Source organism: Malaclemys terrapin, chromosome 8 (genome assembly GCF_027887155.1).
Source record: "Malaclemys terrapin pileata isolate rMalTer1 chromosome 8, rMalTer1.hap1, whole genome shotgun sequence".
Taxonomy (NCBI): Eukaryota; Metazoa; Chordata; order Testudines; family Emydidae; genus Malaclemys; species Malaclemys terrapin.
Genome location: NC_071512.1, coordinates 15164109 through 15178160, shown reverse-complemented (window position 1 = coordinate 15178160; position 14052 = coordinate 15164109). Strand labels below are relative to the sequence as shown.

Below are 14052 nucleotides of genomic sequence, written 5' to 3'. Positions count from 1 at the left end.
GGAAGTTCTGCTTCAGGCATTTCTATAAAGAACATCCCAGCTGCAGTTGAGCAGGAAAAAAAAAAGTAAAGATAGAAAAATACATTTTTCAGGGTACTAAGATTATTCTTGAATTTGGGATTGAATCTGACAAACTGGACATCAAAAATATTGGAAATGTCAAAATGAACTGTTTTTTGACAATGTTTTGAATCCACATTTCAAGACAAAAAATGTCAAATGTTTTGATTTGACCCAAATTAAAAAATTTTGAATACATTTTTTTTGTTTTGGTGAGAAAAAGAAAGAAAAATTGGTTTGAAATGAATGGATTTTTTAAAAATTCTTCACTCAGCTCTAATCCAAGATAATCTTAACTGTCATGATGGGTAAAAGGTGCGAAGTGGGTCTTTCATCTCACAGACTCCCAGATTAATTGAATTGAGGCTGGAAGCAAATATAAACCTACCCAATTGTGAAATCAGTCTTATAATATAGTTGACTTTGCTAACAGATCTTTCTCTTTCTTTAAGAAATGTGTTGCATATACAGGGAACAACATGAGAAAACAGACCCCAGTACCAGATAAAAAGGAAAAAGATGTAAGTGTCTCTTCTTAAATATGGATCAAACTGTATAGATCTATAGTGTACAAGCCAATGAATACCCATATGTGGGGCCTTACCAAATTCACGGCCATGAAAAACGCGTCAAGGACAATGAAATATAGTCTCCCCCCCCATGAAATCTGGTCTTTTGTGTGCTTTTACCCTCTACCATACAGATTTCATGGAGGTGACTAGCGTTGCCCAAATTGGGGTTCCTGACCTGAAAGGGAGTTGCAGGGGACTCGTGGTATTGCCACCCTTATTTCTGTGCTGCCTTCAGAGCTGGGCGGCCAAGGAGCAGTGGCTGTTGGTGAGGCTCCCAGCTCTGAAGGCAGCACCCTGCCAGCAGCAGCGCAGAAGTAAGGGTGGCCATACCATACCATGTCATGCCATCCTTACTTCTGCGCTGCTGCTAGCAGCGGCTCTGCCTTCAGAGCTGGGCTCCCTGCCAGCAGCCACCGCTCTCCAGCTGCCCAGCTCTGAAGACGGTGCCACTGCCAGCAACAGTGCAGAAATAAGGGTAGCAGTATCACAACCCCACCCCCCGCCAATAACCTTGCGACCGCCCCACAACTCTTTTTTTTTTTTTTTTTTTTTTCAGTCAGAACCCCTACAATTACTGTGAAATTTCAGATGTACATAACTGAAATCATGAAATTTACAATTTTTAAAATCCTCTGACCATGAAATTGACCAAAATGGACCATGAATTTGGTAGGGCCCTACCCATATGTGCTGCATCTCCTGCTATAAAACTTTCAAATTCTGATTTTTATAGTCTTTGGTGTTTTGATGAAGCACACTTCTTGATAAGTGTTATAGAAGAACATATACTCACAGTTGTAAAATGGATTCTATGTATTCTTTCCCTAGCCCTTCGAGGTGGACCTTTCCCATGTTTATCTAGCTTACACGGAAGAAAGCCTGAGGCAGTCTTTGATGAAGTTAGAGAGGCCGAGGACTTCAAAAGGAAGATCAAGGCCTAAAACTAGTAGAAGGTGAGAGTTCTTGTGAAATGGTTTTGTATGTGATTGGGAACTTCCATGTGAAGTATTTTAAGTCCTAACTAAAGGTTTATTTCGGGGATCAGTCCTGTAGGCTGCATTTAGGCATCCCTTTAATTTGAATGTATTACAGCAGGACCCCAGGCCCTTTCAGCAGTGCTGTAATGCATTCCACATAGAAAGTGATTGAACTACAGTGAATGCTGATCAAAATCCATAATACTTGGAAAGCATACTCTATTGATTTAAGGACAATTTTCTGTTGCCAAGATATCAAATTATTAGAGCTGGTTGTGATTTTTTTCAAAAATTGACAGTTTCTTTTTTTCCCCCCTTTTTAAAATAATTTTGAAATTTAAAAAACTAACTTCTCAAACTAAATAGTCTTAGATCTGCAGAGAGCTATAAAAAGGGATATAAGATTTGTGGGGGTACTGAGGTGGTATTTAAATAAAATGGAGAATGGAATTAAATGGAAGACGCACATGAATACATGCCTCAACAATGCTAAAGTCACTGAAGCCTACACAGAGGAATAGAACATTCCTTAGGTGATATGAGGTAGAGACTCAGTCTGGGTCAAGGTTTGGGAGTTGCTAAGTTTAATTCTGGTTCCAGTTTGGGTTAATTGTACAAAAAGCCCACCAACATTAAGATTGGGAAAGTAACACCACGTCAGCAAATGTAATACTTTATCGTTAGTCAGTCAAGTTACACATACTGCAGATTTTAAGGTATACTTTTTAACTGACTACTGCATGAAGATTTATAGTCAACAGAGAAAACATACTGCACACACTATGTAGTGTTTTATCATGGGAGAGTTGGCTTTGGCAAGAAACATTAACTTTTGGGGCCAAGTTAAGAGGCCTAAAGCGGTGTAAATTTGACTCTTAATGACACATAATCAAGCCTAAGTGACTTAGGAAATGGCCTACTTTAACGCCTTCTTAAACGTGTGTGTGTGTGTGTGTGTGTTCTTGCTACATTCCTCTCCTCTGGCTACTTGATGTGTTTTATGCTAGCATACACTTTGGGGGCCAAATTCACAAGTGACATGCGAGAATACACATAAGTCATCTGTCCAAATGAGGGTGGTGCTGATGGATGACCAAATATAAACCTAGATAGATTGTATTTTGAGTTATGCTTCTAAAATATTAAATATGCTTTTGTTGAGATTTTAGCATATTATTTTTAGAGGCTAGAAACCAAACTTGTGTAAGTGTTAATAGTATATTCTTTAGATTTGAAAAATGTCACCCCTTCCTTTTCTTTGGTAGACTAGTAATGTGTTTTTGTCTTTTTTTTTTCCACCCCTCCTCTCCAAACAGAAAACGTTCAGCAAAGCCAGGAGCTGTAATTGACTCTCTGCTTCAGTAGGTGTTATGCATTCAGCGACAGAGTAAAGATTAATGTGTGTTGTAATGCTTTGCTAAAATTCATAGTTCATTAGAAAATATTGAGGAACTGGCACAATTTGACCAGAAGGGGCTACAAAACAATGCCTCATCAGTAAACAAAAATGAACTTGTTTCTCTAATTACCCTTATACTGTATGTTATATTAACATATGTTAAACCAATATGTGTGTTGTTGCGAAATTGTCAATGTATTACACCACTCTTTGTGCTGTGCAGGGAAACCATTGGCAGTAACCTTTGTCGAAATGAAATGTATAGAAAGCAAGAACTTTAGATGTGTTTAAATTTTAAAAATATTAGCCCAGTGTGGTAGATAGACCCTGAACTTTAAATCCTGATCACTCTGTTTTATGTCCTGCTTTGTACATAAAGTAGCAACTTATACTGTTGTCTTGTGTTGCACTGTTATATGTTTTCATGTGGTGGGTATAAATCCATGATATAACTCAATCTGAATACTGAGCCCCCTTCCTTGGCTATTTAAATACTCCCTAATTGTAGCTGTTGTTTGAATTTCATACATTAAATGACTAATTGTCTTTCTGTTCCTTTAGTAACTGACATATGTAGACTTACTGTATATTGTTGCATAAAGAGTGACTGTTTTGAAAACCTAAACTGTACAAATTCAAGAACACTGGGCAAGGGACAATGTTTTGTTTAGTTTCAGTGCAAATGAAAACAAAACTGTTTAGTTTCATTTTATTTGAAGTGATGTTCTTTTATTTACTGTTTAAATGCACACAGTCGCTAGGCAACAACTCTTTGACTACTTTTTTGAGGGTAGCCATCGCTGAAGAAAATGCAAGAGAATATATTTTACTTTTTTAAAGGCTGCTTTGCACGGTTGCCTTCACTGCACTCGCACTGGGTGGAGGATGTGTAACTGATCTCTCTGATTGTAACTGAGCCTTGCATTTTTTGTATGAATTGCTCTACTCTCAATATGGATGGAGAAGATAAAATCCTACTATGTTAAAGAGAGTGTCACAAACCCATAATATAGCTCAGGCTAGGTGTTTTCAGAGCTTGTGGCTAGCTTTCTCACCCTTGGCCCCAATATTTTGGGGGCAATGCTCTATTGACTAGTGATGAATTTGGACCCTTTATATTTTAAAATAGAGAGGTGCTTCCTTTACTTCCCATCTCCACGTAATAGTAACATCTGCACAAAAGTCGGTCCTGTCTACACCCAAGTAGTCTTTTGTTTTCCATTACACTTAGAGACAGTAGCTTAATTTCTTCTAAAATCATTATCTCTTGCATTGAGTGGCTGCTGATTTACTAGTTCAGTTGATCCCCCTGAAAACTGTGCTGCTACTAAACATTTAACAGTTTAATATATTGCTTTTGTGATACAGGAGAAATTATTATTCCTTTGTCTTGTGCATATTATGTAACTAGTGCTGGAACACATCAGTTACAGATGTCATAAATCTTCACAAACCCATGGATTATTAATGTCTATAACTTCAGTATAACCTTACAATGTTGCATGGAGTGTAAAAAGCTGTGACTGCGGATGTGAAAAGATGGAATCGCTAAACAAAAGCGTAGCACTGTTCCACTGCAGGTGTAATGCGTTCGTTCTGTCTAACCAGACTTACAGTTAGTTGAAATATTCTTTCTGTAGTGTGCAAAATATTTTAAAAATGCATCAAAATACCATGTGTTCATGTCCCCTTCTTAGCACTGTGACCAATAGCTGTGTCTTGTGGATCTATATGCAAGTGTAAGATGCACAGTTTGGTCTCACAAGGACATATTTAACTCTGAAGAATTTCAGTAGCATTCTGGCTAAGCTCTGTTGTCCTTTCTTTTTTAAATATCTATTTCTTTCAATCTGCCCAAATGTCTACACTGCGATTAAACACACGTGGTTGGCCCGTGTCAGCTAACTCCGGCTCAGGGGCTGTAAAATTGCAGTGTAGATGTTTGGGCTTGGGTTGGAATCCAGGCTCTGGGACCCTGCAAGGGGGAATGCTCCAGCCCTAGCCTGAAAATCTGCTCCACAGTTTGACAGCACTGCAGCCCAAACCCTGTGCAACCAAGTCAGCTGACCTGGGCTAGCTATGGGTGTTTAATTGCAGGGTAGGCATACTCCATGTCTTCACCCAGGAGCAAAACTTACTGTGCTGCGTGGGTTTTTTTTAAAAAACAATTGGAACTATCGTTTTTAAGTTTATACAAGATTTAAGTAAAGCTTCTAGCAGATTTCTCTTTTTATAGCACAGTATTTAAATAAGAGGGAATTCATCAAGCTCTTCCCCAAAATGAGGTGTATTTGTGTCTCATCTTGAAGAAAAATTAAAGTATTGGTACATAAATGTATCTTACTGTGAATGTGCAGTAAACTTGATTAAACATCCTATTTTACTTGTATGCTGTCATACATGCTAAAAAGACTGACGAGAGACCATAATGGCTCAGAAGTCGTTGCTATGGACCCAGGCCTGCTCCAGGGGCCGTGCAAGAGAACCTCTGCTGCCCCAGGAAGCCCAAGCTTCATGTGGGCTTCTGGAGCCATGTGCTCAGTGTAGAACTGGGGCCAATGTCAGTAATACAAGATCTGGGGTTCCTCAGTTTTGATGTTAAAAATTAATACCATTATGACCTTGCTGCAGTAGGATCCAGCAACTAGGCGAATAAACAATTCCTCCTTAATCAGTGCTTTTAAAAAATGTTACCAAATTGTCTGTCTGACACACCATTTATGGCACCTTGAAGGTGCCATTGTGAGCCATTCTACCCATACCAGAACATGAAATGATTAACGCTAAAAGTGGATTTGCTGTAGTGGAACAGATCTGTAAAAGACAAGTCCCTGGTAAACAAATGTTACTTGTCCTCTTAACTACCGTTGTACAGCTTTTCTGTCTGTCTGTCTGTTTTTAAAAACGGAAGCTTCTTGTGTCATTTCTATCTTTTATACCAATTTGCACATAAAACCAGCATGCTCCATGATAGACTTGCTGGCTGTGATTTGCTGTCACAGCTTTGGCTTTGGAGAACAAAATCCCTTGCTATTAAAAAGGAGAAACTTGGAAATGAAATACTTTTAAGTAGGTTCAGTTTATATTTATCAAGCTTTGAGAGGTTTGAATGTTTGTCTGAGTATGGGCATTATTTTTAAATATCAGAGGGGTAGCTATTATTTTTAAAGTTACTAAATATGCATCTGGACTACAGACTTACCCTGCAGCTCTTGGATTATCTGCAGGCTTGTTCTGTCCATAACTCATTTTAAAATCTTTTTTTAAATTTATGCTTTAGCCAATACAGCTATTCTGGTCTCAGTTCAGTCTTTCCTTAACTCGTGCTCTTTTGTGTGGGCGTGTCTGTCGGTTTTCCTCCCAATTTCCTCTGTTCAGAAGTGTTGGCCTTAACACGGACATTTCCTGGGTCTTTTGTCAGTTTGTTACATTCCTAACACTGCTTTGAATAGAGCATATTTTGCATTTAATTTTTTCCTGGTCCTGGGATTGCTAGAAGAGGGGGTGGGGGTGGGGGGAGAATCTTCCGTAGTGCCTTTCACTAACTTATACTGTAGTCTGCACACTTTAAATTATAGCTATTTCTCTTTAGTTCTGGTTCACCCATTTGTATATAGGCAAGAAATTCTAGTTGTACAATTACTCCCTATTTATTGTTTTGCTAACTTTGTTGGAAGTGTTTTTTCTGATTATTCATTGTATTTTATGTATAAATTTTATGTTACATTGTACATACCAGTATTGTGTCTACATGGTGCATGTTCTTGCCAAGGAATAAAAATTTGAACTCCTAATGTTTCATCTCTTTATCACAGTGTGGCTTTTTTCACATAACACAAGAACCAGAAGTCACCTGATTAAATTAGTAGGCATCAGGTTTAAAACAAACATAAGGAAGTACTACTTCACACAACACACAGTCAGCCTGTAAAAATTGTTGCCATGGAATGTTGTGAAGGCCAAAAGTATAACTGGGTTCAAAAAATAATTTAGATAAGGTCATGCAGGATAGGCCCAACAATGGCTAATAGTCAAGATGTTCAGAAGTGCAACCCCATGCACCAGGTATCCCTAAACCTCCAATTGGTAGACCCTGGAACCAGGGCCGGCTCCAGCTTTTCTGCTGCCCCAAGCGGCGCAGAAAAAAAAAAAAGACGAGCGGTGGCACTTCTTTGGCGGCAGGTCCTTCACTCCCTGTCTTCCTCTTCCTCTGGAAGAGAGGAAATGAGGGACCTGCCACCGAAGACCTGGATGTGCCACCCGATACCGGACAGAGTACCGCCCCTTTGTATTGGCCGCCCCAAGCACCTGCTTCCTATACTGGTGCTTGGAGCCAGCCCTGGCTGGAACTGGACGATGGGGTGGATCTCTGGAAATCGCCCTGTTCCGTTCATTTCCTCTAAAGTAGGGATAGTCAATAGGTGGACCGCAGGCCAAATCCTGACCCCCCAGATGCTTTTGAATGGACCCTGAAATCTTTTTATTTATCATTATTGCTGTTTTTTTTTTTTAAATGTTCTCAGGAACGTGGACCTTGACTATACCTTGACGAAGAAATTTGGACCTTGACCAAAAATAGTTGACTACCCTTGCTCTAAAGCATCTGACGCTGGCCACTGTCAGAAGACAAAATGCTGAGCTAGATGGACCATTAGTCTGACTCGGTATGGCTGCTCTGCTGTGTACACAACTTCTGCGTTGACTGATCCTCCCAATGGTCAGTTGAAGGATAGTAGCTAAGGTCACCAATAGAGCTTTGAAATATGATAGCATTTAATCGCACTTCTGGAGCATCTTTCATCCAAGGATCTTGAATGTTTTACCCAGTGTTAATTAAATCAGTCACCCTGTGAGGGAAGTGAGCAATAAGGATCAGAGGTTTTTAAGGTCAGAAGGGATCACCATGAGCACTGGTCTGATCAACATAAAATTTCACCCAGTGATTCTTGCTTCAAGCCTAAAACTCCTGCTTTTTTTTAAAGACCTCTCACCCACTACTGAAATGTGGCATGCTCTCGAGAGGAACCTAGATACTCTTAAATTGTGTAAAGTTGTATGCAGTTGAGGAGCAGAAGTGAAGATTGTGTCCAATTCAAATTCAGGGGACTTTTGACTAGGAAGAATACCTGCCCTAGAATTAGTCCAGAAACTAACATTTTAACACCTCTACTTTTAGCGAAAGTGTCATGGAATCTTTAAGAACGTGTGGTCAGACTATCTAGGCTTTAGCCCAAAAGATGTCTCCTGCAGCAGTGTAGGGCCCCTATTTACACCCTGGGGTGACTCAGAGCCAAGTGCTACCTACTGAATTCCTGCCACAACTTCATGCACCATCTTGGTGTTCTTGGGAAGTCTTCTATTCCACCACTAGGCTGGCTTCATGCTGCTTTGCTTTGAGATCTGACCATACCACAAATGCAATACCTAGTATTTTCAGATGCAATCTTCCACCTGTGTTGACTGCAGAAAGAGTAATTTGACCATTTAGAGATTTTAGCTTATGCAGAATAGAGTTGCCCCACCTTTTTAAGTGGTGATTCTTGCTGGGCACACGTTACCTCTGCTCTGTCAGCTGCATTGGCTGCCAATTCGTTTCTTGATTTATAGATTAAAGGCAACACTTTCTGTATAGGGACCAGATTTTCAAAATTGATCCTTACCCACCAATCTTTTGGGGAAGCAGCTGGGTGCTGAGTACTACTGAAAGCTATCCCTAAAGCTCTAAATGGATTCAGCTGTCTTCCTGGGAGACCACTCTCTGACTGGTATGGTAACCCACCCTTGCTAGTAGCCTCACTGCCAGCAGCCATCTTCTGGAATAGCGTTCTCACCTCAGAAAATTATTCCTTTCAACCCATCCTGCTCTCCCGGGAATGGGGTAGGGGAGCGGCTAGAGTTGGTCATCCCAGTTGGTAGTATTTATTTGTGTTGTGATTGGATTAGGGGCCCATTGGCCTATGCATTGTGTACACCCAACAACCAAAAATAGTCCCTGCATGTAGAAGATGAGATGACAGATTGGGGAGCGTTTTGAAACTGCTCTTGATTTCAGGTTTTTAAAAATGTGCTCTTGGTGTTAATAACCCTACTGACATACTCTAAACAGTGTTGCGAGGCTGCTGCAAAATTAGCTGAGGTTTTTAGAAGTTAGGTTCCATTTCCTCTGCTGTAAGGAATGACTTATTGACACACACACACAATACTGTGTATTAGAGTGCTTGCCTTTCGCAGAAGAAAATCTTTCATGGGCTCTGTGCAGGCAATAGATAAAGGGTTTCGATAGATAACTGAGCAGTTCCATTGAGAATACTCTGACTCAGCTGATGTACTAGTTGAGCCCTACTGGAGTACAGGGACTTTCCAAAGCTACTGCATGCTGTGTTTCATCAGAAATCTCCCACACTTTTGCCGAAGTTAAGTGTAACCTGCTGCGTCAGGCATTTTGTTGATAGAAAGACTTGAAACTAAACCCCTGCTCTGAATGCCACAGGATTCTAGGGGTGTTCAGCTCAGACTTCTTGTTCTTGCCCCTTCTGGCCCTCTGGTCTTTCTCCTTTCTTGCCCTTTGCTGCTGCTGTCACAAACTCCTCTTTGAATTGTTGATCGTAGTAAGGTGGGGTGGTGATGGCGCTGCACTGAGCTGAGCACTCAAAGAGGAAATCTGAGGTTTGCTGTATGAAGGACTCTGCAAAATCACCTGTGACCACCTCATGGCTCTAGAATTGATATTGCCCTTTAAAGCACGTAGCCAACTTCTATGTACTTCTGAGCTACTGGCTTGCTATTGCCGGCCTTAGGTTTATGCCATCCCTGTAGCTTGTTCGCATAAGATCATGTTTCTGAACACCGGATTTGCAAAATAGACTCTATGAATATTCTATTCATGGCTTTAACGACTGCTTCCCACCATCCATTTGACTCTCACGCGCTTTGGATTCTTTCTTGCCCTTTGCGAGCTGAAACCAAACAAGGCTCCTTGTCTTTCCTCCCAGGCTCAATTCCTCCTTTCTCCTTTGCTATCACTAACACCGGCATCTTGTCGTTGGAGTTATAGCTCCTTTTGAAGCATCTGGGCTAGCGCCAATTCTCACTGCTCACACCACACAACTGTCAAAATCTGATTCTCCTTTTCTGGTGTAACAGTACAACTTGTCAGCCACTGTGCCTTGGTTCCCTCCCTTCTTGATTACCGAAACCACCTTCGTTGTGGTATTCAGCACTCCCTTCCTGTCCTAACAAAACGCAGCCGCTAAATTATCTTCACCCATTGCTCCTCCTACACTGCACCTTCCTTCAAACCCTTCGCAGACTTGCCCTTGTCCACCACATCCAAATTAAACATCTGCTCCTCACCTTGTCCTACTTTCCTTCTCCCTCTCCCAAGTTCATATCTTCCGTTCCTTCAGTGTGCATGTAATAACTTTACAATTCCAGTGTGAAAGAAACACACTCCTCCCTCAGATCCCTAATAAAGCCCTACACACACACGCACACATGTGCTTGTCTTTTGTGCTCCAATGTTGTGTGTGGATGGGGAGCAGAGAAGAGGACAGAAGAAAAAATGCTTCGTCTTTCTCCCAGTGCATTTTGGCTCTCATATTCCTGTGTTACATTGTATGATGCATGAGGCAGAGACTGTCTTTATATCTGTGTCTTCTGATAGAACCAAGTACATTGCTGATGCTCTACCAATGGTTACCAACAAATGTCTCCTATAACATGTCAGCAACATTGATCCAAAACCACTTTATTTTAAGGTTAATTATAAATAATCTTTAATAATAATAATTAATAATAATACAATGCCACTGTACATTTGTGAACGGGAAATTTTATCCTCTAATTCTACTGTACTTTTCTTTCATTATCCTTTGGGAGAAATCTTTCAGGTTCTCTAGAAAATGTTTCAACTTAATATTGTTGTCTGCCTTCACTGGACAGGGTACCTATAAAGGAAATGTTACATCAGAGATGTTAGTACAATTGCTGAGGTACTTAGTTTATGGTGGTGGTTTTAACTGCTAACTGGTGGCAAGAACAAACACCTTTCTTGTGGTTAGACCTGCTTTGAGAAGGCTTTTCTCACATAGTTTGTAGCCAAATGTGGCTTGAATGAAGCAAAATTATGAAAAGTATGTGAATGTATGAATTACTCAGCAGGATTTGCTTGTATCATCCATGACGTGGTGAAAAAAGTCATGCAAGCAGCCAGTCAATAGAAAAACACTTGGTTGAGCTCTGTGTGAGGTTCCCTCAAAAGTGAAAAATTATGAATGTACTTTTAAAATGTACCCTATTTGAAAACACAGGACCATATTATTTCTAGTAGGGTAGTGCCTCGGAGTCCTAGTAATGGACCAGAATCCAGTTGTGCCAGGTGCTGTATGTACAGAAGCAATTAGGCTTGAGCCAGAGCAAGTCGAGGCCCCTTCCCACCCCTTCTACCTGCATCCCTCCCCCCCCGGCGAACGGGGTCGGGGTGTGGGAGCTTGCCCTGCTCCACCCACTCGGTGCGCCTGCCCAGGAGTGGAGTCGGAGCACGAGCGCTTGCCGTGCTCCCTGGCAGGAGCGCCAGGCAGGCAGGCAGAATGGGGCGAGCCCCTGTGCCCTGACCCCGCTCCCTAACAGGAGCACTGGGTCGAGTGGGTCAGGGCACAGGAGCACCCATTTTTCTGGGATGCCCTAATTGGCCGGGGCACAGGCCTTCTTGGCCCAGTGGTTAATCTGCCACTGTGTACGTTAGGGTCACCATACGTCCGGATTTTCCCGGAAATGTCCGGCTTTTTGGGCTCCAAATCCCCGTCCGGGGGGAAAGCCCAAAAAGCCGGACATGTCCGGGAAAATCAGGGGGGCCGGGACGGGCCGGGGGCTCCGGGGCCGGCCGGCGGTGCGGTGCCTGGCCGGGGGCTCCAGGGCTGGGCCGGGGGCCGGGCCGGGGACCGCAGTGCTGGGCGGGCCGGGGGTGGTCGGCCGGGGGCCGGGCCGGGGGCCCGGGGCCGGCACCCCAGGGCCGGGGCCAGCCTGGGCCGCGCCTCCTCCCCCCACACTCCCCCTTACCTGCTTCAGGCTTCCTGCGACTCAAATGTTCGCGGGAAGCAGGGGAGGGGGCGGAGACTTTGGGGAGGGGGCGGAGTTGGGGCGGGGGTGGGGCTGGGGGCGGGGGCCTGTGGAGTGTCCTCCTTTGGGAGGCACAAAATATGGTAACCCTAGTGTATGTACCCCGGCCAAAAAGGCTGACTGATGCAAGGGGGGGAGGGATAACTCAGTGGTTTGAGCATTGGCCTGCTAAACCCAGGGTTGTGAGTTCGATCCTTGAGGGGGCCACTTTGGGATCTAGGGCAAAATCAGTACTTGGTCCTGCTAGTAAAGGCAGGGGGCTGGACTCAATGACCTTTCAAGGTCCCTTCCAGTTCTAGGAGATGGGATATCTCAATTAATTATTATTATTTATTATAAGGACATTACTCACCTTCTGAATTAGCTGTATTAAATTAACATAAATGGCTTCCATGGGAAACTTGTAGGAATGGCCGCAACGACCATTTTCAACAACCGTTGCAGCTTTGCATAAAATATCAAATGTCTCCTTTTTCTAAAAGAAAAAGAAAAAAGTGTATTCCTCTTCTAGAAACTCTCACTGGATGATCAACATAACTGCACAGCGATAGCAGACTTTATTAATAGCTGATGATCACGGGGAAAATGCAATCCACTTCTGATTCTAAGGGACAGGGAGAAGAAAACTGCACCCTGAACTAAACCCATGAGATGTGAAAAAGTTATGGTTACTTCCTGCTCTTGTTCCTACTCACACTGTGTGTGTATATATGTACCTACAAGTTCTGGTTTCAGCTAGCAGCAGAGAAGGAAGTGCCAACTTTTCAGGAAAAAAAGGCAGTTCTCAACACTCAAGACCAAATAAAATGCCTCTGATCAGTCACTACATATGTAGGGATTTTCCTTTCTGTAATGAAGAATGTTGAAGTAAAAGCCCTGATTCAGGGGCTCCTGTCTTGCACCAACTCCAAGGGAAGAATAAGCAAGGAGCACTTCCCTATTTCAACTGATGCATAGATCTGATTATGAGATTGAGAACTGAGGACTCCAAGGGGAAAATAGGCAGGCATGGGGACAGCATATACTTTTTAACCTCACTCCCTCCGTTTTCCCATCTGTTAAATTGGCATAATACTGCCCAACTCAGAGGGAGGGTTGTGCATAGTCAGTTAACATTCCTCAAATGCTTTGAATAGGAAAAGTGCTACCTAAGTATTAACTATAAGATTTTGGGGCGGGGGGGAAGGAGGGAGGATGCAGTTTAGAAGTAATTGAAGTGTCAGCAGCTATTAGTCCTTTTGACTTTTCTAAACAATTTTAGAAGCCATCCTCTTCCACGGCTGAAAACCAATAGACGCTAGCTGCATCTGAACAGATTCAGACAAAGCTAGAAACACCTTAAAAGAGATGATTTACATTACAGGTGTGTCAATGCAACATCTCTACCCAGAGCCTGAGGCGCTTGAAGATCTCACTTGCTACCCTGGTCTGTAAGGCTGTCCTGTTGGACTCTGCTTTCCATAGCCCAGAGCAAACTTAGTCTTTGATGCCAAAGCTTCCATGGTAATGTACTCTTTGGCTGTGACTTACCAGGACGAGGGGTGCACAGGTTGGACCTTGGGGTATGTTCACTAAACTTGTAGATGCCATAAACTGGATTAGAAAGAAAGGAATGTTGGTTGTTAGATCATCCTGAATAAATATGACTATGAGAAAAACATATTGACAATATCAATAAACTACATGGCAATTGAGTGAACGGTGGTTTCCCGCTGAAGACTAATTTCACCATGCCACTGGTTTTTCAGTGATCATCCCCCATGAAGGGGCCGATGGACAATGCCACTGACCGATAATGAAAACTTTACAAGATCTGTTATAAAACAGTGTGTGTCAAAAGTGAAGCCGCTGGGGAAGGGGACAGGCTCTGGGTGAAATTTCTGCCTCTCCTTTGCCATTCCTGCCTTTTTACAAACGGGCTGCGAGG

The 14052-nt window shown here is 42.5% G+C and overlaps 1 protein-coding gene across 2 annotated transcripts in view; it reads left to right on the top strand.

Moving 5' to 3' along the window:
• The window catches only part of KIF3A (kinesin family member 3A), a 42085-nt gene extending 35283 nt beyond the window's left edge, over window positions 1-6802 (top strand). For both annotated transcript variants that reach the window (XM_054036976.1, XM_054036975.1), the window contains exons 15-17: window positions 513-581; window positions 1461-1585; window positions 2926-6802. In XM_054036976.1, coding sequence (XP_053892951.1) covers window positions 513-581; window positions 1461-1585; window positions 2926-2974 — 243 coding nt within the window. In that variant the 3' untranslated portion in view covers window positions 2975-6802. The remainder of the gene's footprint in view (window positions 1-512; window positions 582-1460; window positions 1586-2925) is intronic.
• The last annotated feature ends 7250 nt before the right edge of the window (window positions 6803-14052 follow it).